The sequence below is a fragment of the Anopheles funestus genome, chromosome 3RL, assembly GCF_943734845.2.
Source record: "Anopheles funestus chromosome 3RL, idAnoFuneDA-416_04, whole genome shotgun sequence".
In the NCBI taxonomy this organism is placed as follows: domain Eukaryota; kingdom Metazoa; phylum Arthropoda; class Insecta; order Diptera; family Culicidae; genus Anopheles; species Anopheles funestus.
Window position 1 is genome coordinate 35,948,304 of NC_064599.1, and position 18,034 is coordinate 35,966,337.

The following is an 18,034-nucleotide window of genomic DNA, read 5'->3' on the forward strand; positions in this document are numbered from 1 at the left end:
GAGTGAGTTCCGAATTTTCGAAAGTACCCTGTCAAGTAAGCGTGTTTCAAGATGGATCATTGTGGGACGAACTTCAGCGATGTACCTTCGGTAAAAAAGGGGTTTTGCAATCGATTGGATTGAAGTTGTACAATGCGACTATCCGCAGGTGAATGATGCTTCCAAGAAGGTGCTCCAAGGTACTATCTTAAATGTTCAAGGTACTTCATGTTGGTGAATGGAGTGCGATGCTCATACAAAACAGTTCCTTGTTATCTTTAGGGTGAACATGTCAATTGAACCTTTTTTACGATCATATGCTGTCTTCCAATTTCCAATTATTCTATTCCAATAAAAAATCTTTACATACTCCTTACAATGTAAATAAATCAAGCAATCATTAATCTTAAAAACCTTTTTCATTCCAATACAACTCCTCCGATAACATAAACCCTTAATATTATTAGATATTTTTAGAAATTCAAGAAGGAAATGTTTTTCCACTGATCCAATTCGTAACGGTGTGAAAACACATGGAAAAGGGTTGCCTTTACACACTAACAGCCAACCCCCGGAGTTCAAGTTCTCTTATCTTACCGATCCGTCAAGTGTCTCCGGTTCGACACCCTTTCCAATCCTTCCGTTTCGGTGTGTATGTGTGTGTGTGTGTTCCGGGGGAATTGCTTTTCAAGCCGTCGCATGATAAATTTGCTGAAGCGCCATCACGAGAGCGCACCGTATCCGATCGACGGGTTTGCCACTTACATTTTGGAACACCTTTTGATTGCGCTCGCTGAACAAACACCAGCCCGGGTGAGCGAAATCACTTCACAGAAGTCAAGATACTATTATACTGTTTCAGCCGGGTACGACACGAGACACGGAGTCGTAGAAATTCCCCGACAAGTTCCCGTTCTACAGTCGCACACGAGATCTTATTCTTTTCGGTTTCACCATCGGACTGAAGTTGTATCCGCCGCCCACCGGAAGCATCGTTCAAGTTGTGGGAGATCCTAAAGATGGGATCCCGTAAGTATAAAGTCAGCTTTTTACAGGTTTCCTGTGCTTCTTTTCAACCATCCTTTTTTGGTTGTGGTTTCTGCCTGTGGTTCCCTTGTTGGTTTACACACATATGTACGTTCAAACAAAGAGCTCCTGCACACCATATGCGCCATACAGCACTTGGACAAGGAATGACAGCCATTGGTCTTTTGCCTTGAATCCAATCCGTAACCAAATCCGTAAAGGAGTGCAGGAGAAGAAGAAAAAAATCATTCAAAACTTTTCACCCGTTCAACCGCAGGACGCTGAGTGGTATGGATCCACCACAACACACGGAACAAGCATCTTGTGAAGAAAAAAACAGATGAAAAACAAGCGGCCATGTACAGCACATACGAGATAAAATGAAAGAAAATTCAAAATTTCAAAAGTTGTCATAGATTTGTAGCTTCATCCCAGCCGACGGTTATGTGGCTTTGCCCGCTTACATTGCCTACCCTCGTCCGCCACACATTCCCCGTGTGGTACCTTTGCGTGATTTATACTCCAACGGGCTGACGGTAGGATTGATAGCTAAGGCATTGATGTGACAAGGTTTCACTCAACTGCGTCGCCGACATGTGCCGGTCGCATTCTGGTGCTTCCCTGGTCACAAACCCTTCATCGAAACGATACCTAAAACGGGGTTTACCTTCGCAAAAGGGATATACACCGCTACATACATATGGCCGTCAGATTTGCGCCTTTGTTGTGCAGCAGTATTTCCGTACATTGTCTTCGAACCACATTGAACGGGTTTCAAAAGCATTTCCTCCCGCCTGGCTGACTACTTCAAATGTATGTACGTTCGGATAAAACATGTTTTAAAGAGTCGGTCGGTCGGATGTTTTTTTAGTATTTAAAACAAACTCTTTAAACCAACCCATGAACAGGAAGCGCACATCTCTTTAACGTAATTACATCCCAATAGATAAATTAGCACAACTTTAATTTACCCATCCGAGCGTCGGTTGGTAGCACTTTTTACATAATGCCACGGGGGAGAAAAAGTGACACAAATGGTAGAACAGCTTACTTCCGTTTATTCGTATTGAAGTTATGATTTCGTTGTTTTTTTTTTTTTGTTGGTTCTGTGTGCCTTTTTCTTCTTGTGCTTGAACGAATATGCCGCCATAGCATGAAACGTTCGACACATTGCCGCATTAACTTTCTGCAGACAAACTTCCGATCCCTTTTGCACCGTTTACACTCACCTGTCCGTTTGCTTATCCACCTTATCCCATCCTACATTCCCGCAACTCCAGCAAAAGGTTTGTCCGGATGTGCAACCGGACCGAATGTTCGAAGGTGAAAGTTTTTTCGCTCATTAATTATGTTACATTTCATGGAAATTATTGTAATTAGATTACTCGTTACCAATCCTCATACCTCGACCGTTACTCGATGTTGTGTCACAAGTTCGACTTACATCGCACCGTGTCTTCGTAGTGCGGGACCGCTTACGGCGCAACGAAAATGAACGGAATTTCGACAAAACTTTACTTGCTAAACTGCTTGCTTCGGTTACAGTATAGCACTCCGGTGCAGATTGTTCCGTTCTGTGTGGCTTTACCGTACAAAAGTTTGATGCGAAACTATTTTCGGCACACGACAGAAACATAATCACTCAATCGTTGTAGCCGGTGGCAAATTACATCAATATGCGTCATGTAATGAACCTTTATAGTTTTAATAAATACAGTGACAGTGAGGTTTCTGTGGCGGTACAACATGGAATGTTTCTGCCATTCTGGGTGCTTAGGATGGGAATTTTATGAACGTTCAACAGTCTCTTGATGAGATATTTATTCCCCCCCCCCCCCCCCCCCCCCCATCAAAAGAGTTGTTAAACTCCTTTATGTGATGCTGGGGAGGATGGGGCTGAAGTTTGTGGTAAATTGTGTAACGTTTTATTACAAACTACTTCCCAGAATGATCGGTTTTATTCATCTGGCTTTTCAGCCTCGGAACACACGGTGGGTATGGGTACTTTCGATTGAATATTCCCCCTAATCTCCTGATAGGATTATTAATCGCAAATCCTCCGATCAATAGCACACTACCCCACCGTGTAGTGGCCCGTTATCCACACTGCTGGAGGAAGCTCTTTTCTGTTGTGGTGTGCATCATCTCTCACACCAGCTACAAAACAAACTCTCAAGTAAATTACCGCAATGCCCATACGGCCCAGTGGTAGCAAAATTCCAGAAATTTCTCTATATGCACACCTTCCACCGAGTATCCCGAGTGCTCCCAAAGTACTGTCCCATTCGGGCGATAAATCAACGTGAAGCAATCAGCATTGGAGCGCTTTTCCGATCGAAGCCACACGCGAATGCCCGTTGACATTGGTTGTTGCAAAATAGTTTAACGAACAGCTATTCAGCCGCTAAGCCAGGGGCTGATATGCCACCCGAGAGTCGCGAGCTTTCCCACGAGACGCGCTTTGGCAGCAGGCTGTGCACGTGCGCGCCGTGCTGCCAATGGGAAGCGCCACAAACACAAAATAGGATTTCGCTTGCGAGTGTAAGTTTATCCGGCGAATCGAGCAGCATTTTATCGGCATTGGAATGTTGTACGGATTCTGGTGCCGCTTGTTACGATCCTGCTCGAAGTTAATCATACAATATGTACAGGGTTTTGCGCAATAGCTGCAACAAATTCCTTTCGCGGTGGAGGTAAGTTTGCTGAATGTAAAAGCATTGCCACCCATCCGCCTGGTGACGTTGGACTGTGAAAGGTACAATCGAGTCGTTGGGTTTTCTTCTGGGAGTTGAGTAAAAAGCATACACGATGCTGGGTAGAGATTATGGAAACGGTGCGGATAGGTTGCGATCGAGAATGAATGCAAACTTGATTCGCTGCTCAAAATGGCTTTGAATAGGGAACAAAATTGCATTGCTCCGTTCCAGCTGATACTAACGGGGACATTCAATTGAAGATTTGTCGGTATTGGTTAATTTAAATTCATCCTCGAAATGGCATTGCCCATTTGTTTCGACGGGAATGTGTTTTGTATTTGCATAAGCATAAATATTGTTCCGTTTTCAAATTCTATCATAAGCGAAATTCATAACGATTTGGTTCGAGGGAATTCCATTACAAAAATTCGTGTAATGAATAGTAAATTTCGGATAGTTCAACGTAGCAATGTAGTTGGAAGAGAAACATTGAATTTGAAGTGCACCTACCTCGGATGACGTCAAGTAGCATAAGCGCGAATCGGTGCTGTCGATCGATGCTTGTTGAACAATTCCGTAGCGTGGCTCTCTATCGCTCATGTAGTCGGACCGCAAGCTGTCTTGCCTATCGAAGACACCTCTGTAGTTAACGAAAAAATGGATATTTATTACACTTATACTCTTTCTGATTCACGTACTTAAAGCTACAATTTACATTAGCGGAAAATGCATTTAAGTTGTCAAACACGAAATTGATTTACAAGATAATTTAATAATTTTTTTTGAATAATTAAATCCTTTTAATTTAACCATCGTCGTCTCTGATTCTGTAACAATTTAATTAAATTAGGAAGGATCTTACCTTTGCTCGAACGAATCGGCCCGATTACTTTTGTAGCCCGAATCGTTTAGGCTCGAGTCTTGCCGCAACGATGGCAGAGAGTCCCATGGGGACCGTTTGTGACCACCACCGGCGTTGCTTTGCGACGAAACCAATCCTGGTCCAGATCCGGACCCAAACGTGGAGCTTCCCGAACGCCAACCGTCCGAGTGCCGGAACCATTGAGCTCGTGCCGACTCACCAATGCAGGATGCGCAACGGGTTGTCGTTGAATAACTGCTACAGAAGTAAAATGTAAGGACATAATAAAAAATGCCAGTAACCAATGAATGCTCTAATATTCAAGCGATAAACTTACTTCGAGTTATGGTCACTGAGATAACCGCGGTCTCGGTCGCGATCACGCTCTCGCTCGCGTATCAGTTCATTGCGATCGCTGTAGTATCCATCGCGGTCACGATCACGTTCCCGAACTGTCACCGGACGCTCGTTTCCGCCCAGTCGGTGTGGCAGCGGAAGTGTCGATGATTTGGCACTGCCTGTAAAGCGACAAAGACAAACGGAAAACGTAACAAAACGCTTAGGAAACAATGGTTCAAAATCACATCACCAAAGACGCTAACTGGTTCGGTGCATTAGCAAAACCACGCTTTACGAAAATTAATTTCCTTCAAGAAAAGCTCCCGAGAGTTTTTGCCTTTAAAACGGGAAGCATTTCCACGAACTAATCCGACCTTTCCTGTGTGGGATACGGATGAGAAAAGACGTTGGGCAAATTACCTTTCGCTAGCGGAGTGATTTCCATCCAACCAACTCACTCCAAAAACCCATCACTCATCGGTAACAAAATGTCAACCCAAGCGAGCTATGTCTATGGCCGTAGACCGTTCAAATCAAATTTAATCAATTATTCAAAATTTTCTACTCCATTTCGTTCACACTGGGCGCTTAGTGACAGTGGCAGCCAACGGTAACAGGTGCCCTTTCTTGTTGCGTTGCAGTTAAGGTATTTCATAGGTGAATGAAAGTGGATGTTTGTTGCTGATTAAATTGTGTCGTTCTAGTCAATACTGTCGCTGAAGGATCCCTAATCCTTTTGATGCTCCTTAATTAAACGCTCGTGCCTCACACAACACATTCTATTTTCAGTGCAAACAAACCAAAGTGTCAAACACGGTAGGGTTTGGGATTTTTAGTCTATTTTTGTACATAAATTGAACGATGAAGGTGATGGGACGCTTAATTTTTAATCAGTTTATCGATATGACGTCATTTGTAAATTCTATACGATGCAAAGATGATTTTCAAAAATATTATATTTTATATAACGAACTATTAATCTACGACAGGGTAGGCGTTTCAAATTGATTTTGTTTTGAAAATTTTGTTGTAGCTTAAACTTATATTCAATTATTTACAATTTTCAAGTCAAATTATAGAAAATTAATATACTTATTTGCACAAAAAATAAATAATACATGATTGTATCTATTTCCTTTCAAAAAGAACCAGGATATTCCAAACAAGAATCTATTTCCTCTAGGCAATTCATTGAAACAGTACAAATCTAATTGAAACACGTTTTGTGTAGCATATAGTTAACATGGGTCTATATTTAATATATGGGTGCTGCATTCGTATAGTACTATTAATGTCAGCCATTTATAAGACAGAACTAGTATCAAATTCCTTCCGGAAGAAAGAAGAATATTTGTTTGATGTTTTTTTTTGGTTGAACACTTAAATAATTTAAAAAACAAACATAACTCATCAACAAGTTAGTCATTAAAACAGTATCGTTAACAATAGAATATTCAACTTTTTTTAGTTCTTTAAGAACGGTCTGGTTTCGAGACTTATTTTAGCACTTAGCAGAATAGTCATTCCATTCAACGGGGAAATGGTCCCGATGGGATTTGATACCCAGTCCTGCCGTGTGGACCGGCGCCGTTTATCACATACACTACCGGGCTGCCTAAGAATATTCAACATAATTGGAGTCAAAATTTGACCTCATCACATCACATTCGAGATACTTTATTTATTATCTGAATACAAAAATACCGGATATGTCATTGAAAAGCACTTATAAACATATAAACGTCAACATTAATAAACATATAGGTACTAAACGTAGCTTGGCTTATTTCGACAGTTTGATCAAGTGGCTATCATTAATTATTAAATTTAATTTTGTCCAGAATTGTGTCCAGAATGTAATTTTCAGGTACAAAAAAAATTGGTCATTAGAAAAAACTGCTTTCTTATTTCAAAGTATAAATATTTTTGGCGGCTTTTACTGCAAATATGAATATTATTGGTTTCCAATATTTTTGAATAATTTCTCTCTTCTTGACTTTAATTTCTGGCTTACTAGACTTATTTTTACCACGTAGCCGGATAGTCAAATCAGTTCTTGATGTGTGGGGACGGTCCGAATGGGATTTGAACCCAGTCCGGCCGTGTGGACTGGCGCCGTTTATCACATGCACCACCGGGCCGCCCCATTTTTGAATAATATGGTAACTAAATACATTACTGGATATTTAAAATTGATACCAGTTATATCCGTAACGCATGCAACGTTATTGTAACAATAAGTTTATTCTCAATTTATTAAACAAAAAATGCAATAAAAGTCCTGTACAGCAAATACAACAGTGCTCATTGTAACGCTGTGCATTACTGCTAGTACAAATATTACAAGGAAATTATACAGCGACAGCATTTTGATCATCAAGCGAAAATCAAACAACAAACTTTTTTTAAAACTATATTTTAGGATTTGAGTTCGGGAAACTTCTCCATATTTTGTGGCACTATAACCTTCGCAGATTTCAGCTTGTATTTTCTTACTTTCCTAATCTTTATTTAGCTGCAGCAAGCCACTCAGTCATATGTACGCGGTAACGATCCGGATCAGATTTGATACGATCACCAACAGACCGCACCCAACCAGAAAATCAACATTGTATGTTAACTCTGTTGTAATAGCGTGACTCTGTTGGTATTGGTAAAGTTCTAGTCATAGTCGGTGTTTAGTAGTAGTTCGGTCAGTAATGCATGACTCAACAACACATCCAGTATTAATTAAAAATCCACTGGACGATGTCTACTAAAGTTTATGAAAGACACAAATAGAAGTAAAGCCCTTAACAACGAAGCAAGTGTGGATTACGTCCGTCACAAAAGTGACAAGAATGCCGAAGATGACATTTATCTGCTCGGCAGTGATCAATAGTGACATACCATTAATGTTTCCCCTCTACTAAATTATTCTCCATATACTTACTTCTACGAATGGGGTACGGGCTACGTTGGTTAGAACCTGGCAAGCTCTCAGCTAGCTCCAAATTCTCCATGCTCTGTGACAGCAATGCTTCAAACGTGTGCAAGCTGTACGACTCTGCATCCATACCCTTTGCCAGAGTATTTCTCAGGTGCATCTCGTACTCCAGCAGCAATCGTGAAGTCGGTGAACCCGGAGTAGGAGTAACATTCGGGGGGTTCTAAAAGATAGTAGACGTAGTTATGTATTTTAGTAATGGTTGATTTTTTTCTTCCAAAATACATTACCTGATGGTGATGCGAGTGTCGTCCACTCTGCCGTCCGTACGGTGGTTGATCCTGATCCGAATTGCCATTGCTCGAACTGGGCGTGGTTGCGTAGCACTGATTGTCGAACATCACATTATCCGATGGTGGCGAACCCTCCACACAGCTTCGTTCACGCTCCAGCTCTAGATAAAGCCCACGTCCGCCGTGCTGATGTCCTCTGCCTATTTCGTGTGACGATCTGTAGAAGATGTGCAAATGTATCAGCATCGATTCATACGATTACAATTGGTTGAGAATGGATACCAACCTTGAGCCAGAGAAGCGGGAGCTCTGACTAGCGTTACGTGAAATGGTGCCATTATTGTTTAACATATGTGCATTGTGAATAGTGTGCTGATGCGTATGAGGAGTGTTGGTTGCGGAGTTATAGTAATTGTAACGACGTCTGCCCATCTCCGGCGATGTCACGGGACTTTCGGCACTTGGCATCGGTTTCAACATGCGCTTCATTGTAGATGAATCTGAGAGTGAAACAAAAAGAAGCCGTTACGATTACACACAATACTCGGATGTTGAATTCGCACACAGAACAGTTCCCAAAAACTTTCACACTAACCAACATTCATATCCTCAGTGCTTTTGGATTTGTTTCGTCTGGCCGTGTTGTTGTTGATGATGTTATGATGCATATCGTGTTGATCACGAGGCTACCGAAAGAAGCGTTGAAATTTAAATATGAAGAGCAGTTCATAGCATCAGGAGTTGGTAATTTAACTTACCATCTCTTCATTGAAGTCCTTCGTTCTAGTGCCGGTACCGGTGGAGGTGGTTTTGGTTGATCGTTCCGGCTGCTGCAATGTGCCACCGGCCTGTGTTCCCTCCGATTTGGATGTCTCTTCGGGACGCTGATTGCCCATGTTGGGACCCGACTCATCTTGCCCAATCTGCGACCCGACATGATTCTGCGTAACGGCTGTTCCGGTGACTGTGCCAACATTGGTCATTGTACTTGTTTCTTGGGACTTTGTCTGTCTGTGGCCAGTTTCTGGGGTAAAATACAAAGCAACAAATTACTATCGAAGTCACCATATTTTAAAAAGAATTTTCAATTTCTCCACACCGCCAAAATACGCCTTTGGTAGGGTATGGAATGTGGGTAGGAATCTGGAGAATTCCTCAATATTTTTTGTGGAAATCTTTTACATTATAGTTCACGTTTTTGTAGATGCTATTCTTACTGTTTCCTATTTGCCTTCATAAAGCGCTTTAGCTACACATATAAATACACTCATACGGAGAGGACACGATCTCCATACCTTGACTATTGATGGTATTTCCCTGAGTATTGTTTGCTCCGACATTGTCGTACAGTGAGGTGCTGGAGGTGGCCGTCGCAATCTTTTCACTACGAAGTGTCTCCGTCTCGGTGGCCCGGTTCGTAGCCCTCGGTAGTGTTGATGATCCTACAAAGAGAAGCGATAGGAAAGCGCATTAGCATGTTATCATTGATCGTTGCATTTCTTCAACTGCCACTTACCGCGATACCGTGGATCCTGGGCCCGAATTCTCGCGTACTGTTCGGCGGTCATGCACGTGCATTGTGGTTCGCGGGCGCGCGATGGACTCGCCGGTGTGCTGAGCGGTTTCCTCTTCGTCTTAACCTTGCCCTTCCCAGGTGGATCAAGTTTTAGTGAATAGCTTGAGGAGGCCTTTCGTGAAAATTTGAAAGAAGGCGACTGTAAAACGTCGCACTATTATTAGGGTGATGAATGGCTATGGCGGGAAGACGGCGCAACGGACTGGACACGGTGTTTGAAATGTTCGGGTGTTCGGGTGCGGGAACGTGAGACAAGGAATTGCGGGAAGTGTGGAGCGAGTGAGTGTGAGGTGCCCGTAGTTGTTGTACACGCTAGCTTAACCAGGTACCAGGCAATGATGAAACATTTTGCATGTGCTTGCAGGCAAACCATCACTAGTGTGATTCATCTCTCTCTCTCTCACTCTCTGTCTTGGATTGGATTCGAACGAGTGACACGTAGGGTTTTTAGATGAAGTTAAATTGGAACGTGTTCCGGCTAGCGTATTCGTGGTGGGGAGATGCTCATTAACTCACAAATAATAGTGCAACATTTTATAGGCAGCATAGTTTAGAGATAGGACAGTAGTAGTAGGTAGAAGTAGTAGACGGGAAAGGTGTGAAGATAGATACGGGCAGCAGTAGTTGATGCGGTTCTCGTCCGATTACGGAGTGAGTTGCGAGACAGTGAGAGTGTGTGGTTTTTGTTGGAAAGCCATCGATCTTGTGATCGTGACCCTCACAGTGTGTTAACATCGATGTTTCTTACGTGCACGCGCACAAACACACATACAGACACACGTACACAATCAAGCAGGATAGTTCGGGCGGAGCAGAGCAGTGTGTGTGCGATCACACGAACACTCCTTGTACACATAGAAACACACAGATCATTTGAAGTGGTAGTAAGAGTAGTAGTAGTTCTAGTAGAAGAGTGGTAGTAGTAGTAGTAGCAATAGCAGTAGAAGTAGTAGTAACAGCGGCAGAGATAGTAGCGCTCTAGATGAAAGATCGTTAGCTATACTTACACAACATTCACGGAACTGTTTGGCATCGATCGGGGATGTAAAGTTCAGGCCCCAGGTATCGTTCGTCATCGGGTCCTTCCAGTAGATGAAACATTCTGAGGCCTGTCCGATGCGTGTACCTAAAACAAGAAACGTACTCTGTCAACCTGGGCGTTACGGTTACCATCAGCGATCGTGTCTATTACCCGGTTGCACTAGTCGCACGTCAAGGATCTTATCCACCTGGCTGTTGTATGCGGTGATGTGGAATACACATTCGGGCGAATCCTGAATGCAGGTGATGTTCACCGGTACCAAATCCTCCGACACCTGCTGCCATTTGACTGTGCCGGCACCGCTGGCCGAAACGTGGAACACTTCCGCCCACAACCTGTAACAAATGAACGGACACAGGCCCAACAGAAGTAAAATCAGTCACCCTTCCTTTTTTTATGCGTCCACTGGGTCAGTCGGTAGTGTGGCAAAGATATGGATGTGAAAAGTTTTGCGCTTTTCCATATTTTTCCAATCTTGCCAACACGAAACCCTTAACCATCGAACCGTACCTCAGGAGATGGCCGTCCCGCCTACGGGATGCTTGCCAAGGAGAATCTTCATAACGATATGCCTTCCGCATAAGCGGTGCACACGAGCAGCTTAGTTTATTACCCATAGCGCAACTTGGGCACCCAGCCTGTCCTCCTGCAAAAGTGATGGGCGAGAACGGAAGCGACAATGAATACAGATTCGAATGAGTTCACGGCAAAGCGGGTTTTTTTCCTTTTCTCCCCCTCCGGTAAACACGGGATGGGCTTGGAATTAGTGGCGTTTGGCTAGCTGTGAAGGATTACGAAGACGCAGTGGCCCGGTGGGAATAGGGCCGGTTGCCTTTTCGCATCTTCGCATCTGCAGCGCTTTGGTCTGGTACGAGACGGTTTCGTTACCTGAGGTTCCTTGCTGTCACCACATCCCACTGACATCGGCCCGTGAAAGAGCTTGGCCTCGGTTCAACGACTGGGACCGCTGATTATGTCTGTGGCTGTAGTGACGGCTGCCACGCTATAATGGAAGAAAAACGCAACGCAACGAAGTGTATTAGTACGAGCCGTAGCTTTTCCAGTACGGGGCTTACGAGTAACCACCGGGGAGTGTGCACACATTTCGGGACCATTGGTTGTGGTGCATTATTGAGGCGTTACGGGTGCGCCTTAAGGGCGTAGGAGTTGGGATGGAACCTACACGAGGATGTACGAGATGAAGGGAAACTGTTGTTCGTACGTTCAATTCATGTCCCAAAAGCGTACAGCATATGCCAGCACAGCAGCAGTATGGGTGAATTTAGAAACTTAAAACTCCAACACGGAACACACACAAACTGCTGCTTACAATGGGAATATTTGGTCGAACGGTTGCAAAGTGCAATTGCTGCTTTCTTGTGAGCTGAGCATCGCTCACTCGCTTCACCATTGGACGCTCGGAGCGGCTACGAGTTGACCTAAATTTATATTTAATACAACTTCCTTCGTTTTTGGCATTGAGCAGTCATCGACAGCAGGAAGCAGGATCTCGTGCGTGAGATTAGGAAGAATGGTTTTGCGGAGAAGCCATTCCTGCTCCACACGTTTGGGAAATCTCACTCAGGAAAGGCGTATGTTTCGTAATTGACATTAAGGTATTGGCGCTTTTGGGTACAAATTGAACGTAACAACCAGCCTGTGAAGGTGGAAATAATGGTGGATTTTGGACGAGGAAGCAGAAGGTTAGTAGGATTAGTGTAAGAATTGCATGCTTTGTGGGTTTTATTTCCTCTTTAGATTTCTGATGAAGTTCATGCAAGGGCTTAAATCAAAATACGGGAGAGGAAGGTAAAGAATGATTTTCCAATAATAATTTTATTTTTAGATGAGTTTCTTTCTTTTAATATCGTTATCATGAGTTAAAGTATGAGATTATAATTCGGGCTACGTAGACTACGATGAACTGTACAATGTACTGCACAATCGATATGAGAATGATGATATAATTGAGCAATGATATCGGTACATGAACACCTCCACCAACAGGATTATGGCCGATCTGATAATTGAGCTATTTACACGAGATACGAGTATACGTATGAAAGCGCTACCGAAAACTACCAAAAAACGCTTCAAAAGCTTCAAAATAAAACGCTCGGATAAAGAACGCAGAACTCAATCGCACAATGCTACCACCTGGAACACACAGATATATGTTACAAAAAATCTTCGCGGAAGATGATTATTGTTTTGCGTAAACATGAAGCAAAATGAATGCAAACGCTTGCAAGCGAATTGCGCTAATATGAAAATGGTGGTAGAAAATGGTTTGTAAATGTTTGAGTAATGCTGTACGCACTAGCTAGCAATAATTGGTAAGAACGAAACACGAAACCAAACAAAAATCGGACTTTACAGTTTAAATTGAGAATAGAAAATGCTACAATAATACAGCACAGCGGGCATTACGCTTTCCTACGCTAGAACAAAAAGTTCCAAAACTTAAAACAAAAGAAAAACAGACAGTCACACCAACACAGCCGCTTTTCAAACTTTGTACACTAGAGATATAGAGGCGAGAAAACAACAGAACAAAAACAAAAAAAAAACATTCGAAAAAGCTGTACAAAACCTGTCGCGATGGTAGGCGCTGAGTTTCCGTTCTTTATTTACCAAAGCTCATTCGCACACTGATTGTTTCATCATTCTCATAGTGTAGTGTTTACTTATGCACCTTTTTAAACTGTCCACGGAGATTATTATTGTAATCACTTGTGTTTTAAGCGTATCGCCAGCAAAACAAAAAAAAAATAGATGTGTGTAAGTACTGTTAAAGTTTTAGATAGTTTGTATTGATTGTCTTTTATTTAGAGCAGCATTTAAGCACCGTTTTACGTTTCCAACTGAGCTTTTTGCTTTTGCTGGCATTTTGTTCGCTCAAAGGAAGTTGATTTTTTGTTTGTTTTTGCACATTATTTTGCTGATTGGGCCGAGTACAACCAAAGGTAAACGTACGAAGCAAGTTGCAGCCCTTGTAACCCTTGTACATTGGCGAAACCACCAAATTTAGCTGTTCTGTTTATAATTTTGTTTTATTTGATTGAAACCAAAAAAGCAAAACGGGGCGTAACGAAATAGTTGTGGATTAGAAAGAGTCAGAAATAAAACATATAAAAGTCAGAATATTGAAGGATGCTACGGTGTGCGTCCTGGACCAAATAATAGCGAAAACAAAACAAAACCAAAAAACAAAAATTTCGTATCGTAAAAAGACATACCTCGAAGTGGCCCCAGCCATCGGCGTTCATCTTGGCAGCCTCTACACTACCCTTAGCTCCCATTTTGTCTTACGAGTGTGTGTCTGTTTTTTTTTGTTTTTTGTTTGCACTGTGGCCCGAGAACGCTCTAACCGGGATTGCTTCTTCGCACCGTTTTGGCCACCGTTTTTTTTTTTGCTGCTGCCAGTTGAAAGATTGCTTTCGTGTGTTTGCTATATCTTTTTTATTTGTTTTTTTTTTGCTTCTTTGTATATCTTTTGTGTCGTACTTGTCACTGTAATATTACGTTTGCTTCGTAGCAGTAGGGTTTAATCCTTTGGAAAATGGCACCAAATGGGGAGCGATTCGGGGTATAAAAAGTTCACTAACTTTTCGTAAGTTTTATATACAGCTAAGGTATGAAAAAATGAAAGTTTTCCCTTATAGATAAAGTAAAATTTTAGCACTTTTCAATCACACGTACACACACGCACAAATTCACACACACACATACACCCGTTCGCCCTCTCTCACTCTCTCGCGCGCGCGTGCTTGTCTTTCGTTCGCTCTCTCGTGGCTTTTCTGTCTCTTTCGGGCTGCTCCAGATTTTCCCACTCTCTCTCTCTCTCTTTCTCTCTCTATCTCGATGGGTGTCAGGGAACTGTTGTCAATTAGGAAAAGGAAAACAAACGAAAATTAAGAGGAAGAAAGCTATGCGTCAAACACACCCATCTTAAAGGAAGCATAGACTGAGAAGAAAAGTCACAATTTCGTAGAAAAATGCCTTACGAATGGGGAAAAGTTATTACGATACAAATGGTATTATTTTTCCTAGTTGGCAACAGAACAATCCTTCTCCCCAAACGTTTCAAATGTCTTCGGTGATAGTGTTCTTCTTCTACCCGTCGTACGTTCTTCCATACTCCTTGGGTACATGTTTCATCACACCGACGGGAAAACTCCTTCTCTTCACTAGGGCGAGAACAAACCAACACCCCGAATACGTCACGGAAAAGGATCTGCATTCACAACGAATGGTTTTCCCCACAAAATGGAATCTTCTCACGCACGGTTTCCCGGTTTACAAACCCTACTAAAATATCAATAAAAATCGCCTACCAAAAATGTCAACGAAATCCGTTTTTTTCTCACATATTTGTGCTTGCGATTAACCCGCACAAAAAAGTAACACACGCCTGTACGGGAAACACACCACACCAAACAGGCTCTCGCGCAACCACTTTCAATCGATCGATGAGTGCGTGAGAAGAATACGGCCGTCCATTCACACTCATCTCACCGTGTCATCTCATAAGAGTGGTACACACACTGTCACAACGCACGCTCGTACGCAACCATATCGGTCGCTCAATCGTAACGGCTCACGCGTGAGAAGACAGGGAGCTATCTCACTGCTCACCATTCACCATTTCACATGCGAGGAAAAGGATGCTGTGTGTAATGATGACAAAACTGTTGTGATCTCGATTGACGTTTTGCGGGAGTCGATAGCTGTTTGCCTTGCTGACCTATCGATTTTGGGGCAATAGAACCTACACGTTACACCACGGGCTCGACAATTGCTTGACGATACGAAAACGATAGGCACCGCAGCAGCTTCCAAGATGAGCTGTGCGTGTCCTAATAAACGACTCACGAGCGACTGAGTTCGTATCCTCACTGGTGCCCACGGGGGAGCAGCACAAACTGTCATAACCTAATTTCCGCCGAGCAAACAAAACGATCTCCCCACGCAATCTCAATCCGCACCAGAGCTAAACACACACGGGAAAATAACGTGGAACAGGGTAAAAGCAAACATTCGCTTACTTCTGCTTAAACACTATGCACTAAACTAGCTCTTCAGCGACTATCTGCCACATTCGCTTTGCTTCGTAGTGTACAAACTTCTATCAAAAAACTCCGCACCGTGTTCAACGAGCTGCTGTCTTCTGAAAAGCCCTATTTTTTGTCATTCCTCACTGGTGCTCACCACACTGCCACACGTACACTAGTACACAGCGTGGCATTCCGGGAGCAGAAGGAAATTTGCTTTCGAATGAGATTTTCCACACTAACACAAGCTTACGGGTACGGGTGGAAAATCCCGTCCGGATGCTGCGCTAGCTGTACGCACTCACACAGCCGTGTAAGCGCTCTCAATGCGAGAGAGAGAGCGAGCGAGAGAGTACATCGTGATGAGAGCCACCAGCAATAGAGAACGTCCTGGCGAGATTTGGCGAGTCTCCCCAACCGACCCACCCTTTCCGTTACATATTTCACGCAGGCGAGGGTTGCTATGGTGCCGCGGTGTACAGAGATGCTGGATGCACTATACTACCATTGAATAAAGTGAGAAGCAGCATCATTCCTTCCCATGCTAACACAGCTACCACACTACCTTTATGGTCATGTTTCGCGAGCTTTCGAGAAGTGGGGCCGCCAGAACCAAAAATGCTATAGTATTTCTCCCGTATGCATCTATTCCGTGCCAGTATTTTTTTTTCTCTCTTTCTCTCTCCATCTCTTTCGCCATCTCATTTGTGGCCCATTTTGCTCTCTGTTACTATCGGGGCACTATCCATCTATTATGCTCTTACCGCTGCTCTCGTCATCTATTTTGTATCCTGCAGTAAACAAAAATTTCATTCACGAATTCGCCAAACGATGACGATTGCGATGGATGGATGTACTTTATGCTACAAACGCATCCTACATACAAACACGCACACATGCACGCATGTACATACGAAATGTGAAAAAAAAAAATTGAACCACCAGGTTCAGTTACACTATTTATCTGTTTGCTATATTTTTCATTGTTTGTTTGAATTCTCGTTAAAAGATGCTCAAACAGCTTTTTAACAGAAAGTGTTAAAACATTTGAGAAGCTAATTTTGAGCTGAATGTTTAAAGAAAGGATTGAACAATTGATAAAGAAAAAAAGAATTATGTTACAGAGTCTCTTGCCTAACTTAAAGACCTGTTATTTATTAGCAAAATAGAAATACTACGATTTTGTTTTTGTTACTTTGCGTGTGATTACGTGTGAAAAAACAATATTTTTTAAAGTTTTAAAACATAAGACGATATCTTCTTTTCATTCTTGACAATACGGCGACCGTTTCAATTGAGTTGTGGCTAATTTTTGGTGTAAATTACCAAAGAACAACTTGTATTTTGTGTGAAAATTTAAAATGAATATATAAACGTCTTATTCGTGAGCGGCATTTAAGTATTGCTACATGGACTAATGGGTAACACGCAATAAAAATAAATTGTTTTATACAACTTATTACATTCAAATATGAATTATTAATTTTCTTTTTAACCTTATCTGTTATTCTCGAAACACAAATAAAAAACAAGTGACCCTAAAGTTATGTTACAGATTGCTTTAGGAAAGGACATTTTTCTTGTGAGTTGTTCCTATCTTTTTCATATTACTTCTAATGGATTTCTTTTTAATTTACATTAAAACAAACCCTATAATACAATGGAACTGTACAAATTCTTTGAAAAAACCGCGAAAAGAGGACAATTATTTACAAATTAATTTAAAATAAGAAAAATGGCAGTTTCCTGCAGAATACAAAGCAGATTGAACGGAGCGAGTAGCATAGTACAATGTTCTAGAACATACCAAAAACGTAAAAATATAATTCTTACACTTTCATCCCACCTGAACATCCTTAGTACAATCTATACTTATGTATAGTTTAAACTTCCATTAAAGGTTTGTTTAGATGATAGATTTATCATCTCATTAGAAAAATTTTCAAGTCATATTTTCCTCACTATTGAGATTCCCGAGTCACCGTTCTGAAACGTCATCTTACCTAAACTTGCCCCAATTTCACTCACAATAGCATTATGGCTCTTGTACAAACTTTTATCAAACCTCACCATACTGAGCTGATTGTGTTGTGGTCTTAAACAATCACTGCAATAACCAACACTTATCTAAACCAGCCAAGACAAAGTTACCAAAAACATAACAATCCACTTCGGTGCTCTGTCTACTTCGAGCTAATGGTGAAACAATCCGTTCCCTCCGAAGATGAGTATTGCTTTCCA

General features: G+C 42.1%; 2 protein-coding genes across 3 annotated transcripts in view; both read right to left on the bottom strand.

Annotated features, from left to right (window-relative positions):
- Positions 1-11,378, bottom strand: part of LOC125767592 (protein still life, isoform SIF type 1) — a 92,900-nt gene extending 81,522 nt beyond the window's left edge. The window contains exons 1-13 of one of the 2 annotated variants that reach the window (XM_049434330.1): positions 11,250-11,378; positions 10,890-11,074; positions 10,705-10,823; positions 9,638-9,809; positions 9,417-9,563; positions 8,880-9,145; positions 8,717-8,807; positions 8,408-8,621; positions 8,119-8,338; positions 7,835-8,051; positions 4,901-5,081; positions 4,564-4,821; positions 4,212-4,341 (exon numbers count right to left, since the gene is read on the bottom strand). In XM_049434330.1, coding sequence (XP_049290287.1) covers positions 4,212-4,341; positions 4,564-4,821; positions 4,901-5,081; positions 7,835-8,051; positions 8,119-8,338; positions 8,408-8,621; positions 8,717-8,807; positions 8,880-9,145; positions 9,417-9,563; positions 9,638-9,809; positions 10,705-10,823; positions 10,890-11,074; positions 11,250-11,356 — 2,307 coding nt within the window. In that variant the 5' untranslated portion in view covers positions 11,357-11,378. Of the gene's footprint in view, positions 1-4,211; positions 4,342-4,563; positions 4,822-4,900; positions 5,082-7,834; positions 8,052-8,118; positions 8,339-8,407; positions 8,622-8,716; positions 8,808-8,879; positions 9,146-9,416; positions 9,564-9,637; positions 9,837-10,704; positions 10,824-10,889; positions 11,075-11,249 lie in introns of both variants that reach the window. The other variant, XM_049434329.1, reaches the window with a different exon arrangement.
- A 248-nt stretch (positions 11,379-11,626) lies between these two features.
- Positions 11,627-14,122, bottom strand: LOC125767714 (uncharacterized). Its single transcript, XM_049434545.1, has 2 exons — positions 13,979-14,122; positions 11,627-11,742 (listed from the first exon to the last, which is right to left on the bottom strand). The coding sequence occupies exons 1-2, from the start codon at positions 14,039-14,041 to the stop codon at positions 11,644-11,646; spliced, it is 162 nt and encodes a 53-aa protein (XP_049290502.1). The 5' UTR covers positions 14,042-14,122; the 3' UTR covers positions 11,627-11,643.
- Positions 14,123-18,034: the final 3,912 nt, after the last annotated feature.

Excerpts from the sequence above, each read along its gene's own strand:
- LOC125767714 (XM_049434545.1), bottom strand. The coding sequence starts at position 14,041 with ATGGGAGCTAAGGGTAGTGTAGAGGCTGCCAAGATGAACGCCGATGGC. Across the intron at positions 11,743-13,978 it reads ATGGCTGGGGCCACTTCGAG|CGTGGCAGCCGTCACTACAG; the intron begins GTATGTCTTTTT and ends CTTCCATTATAG.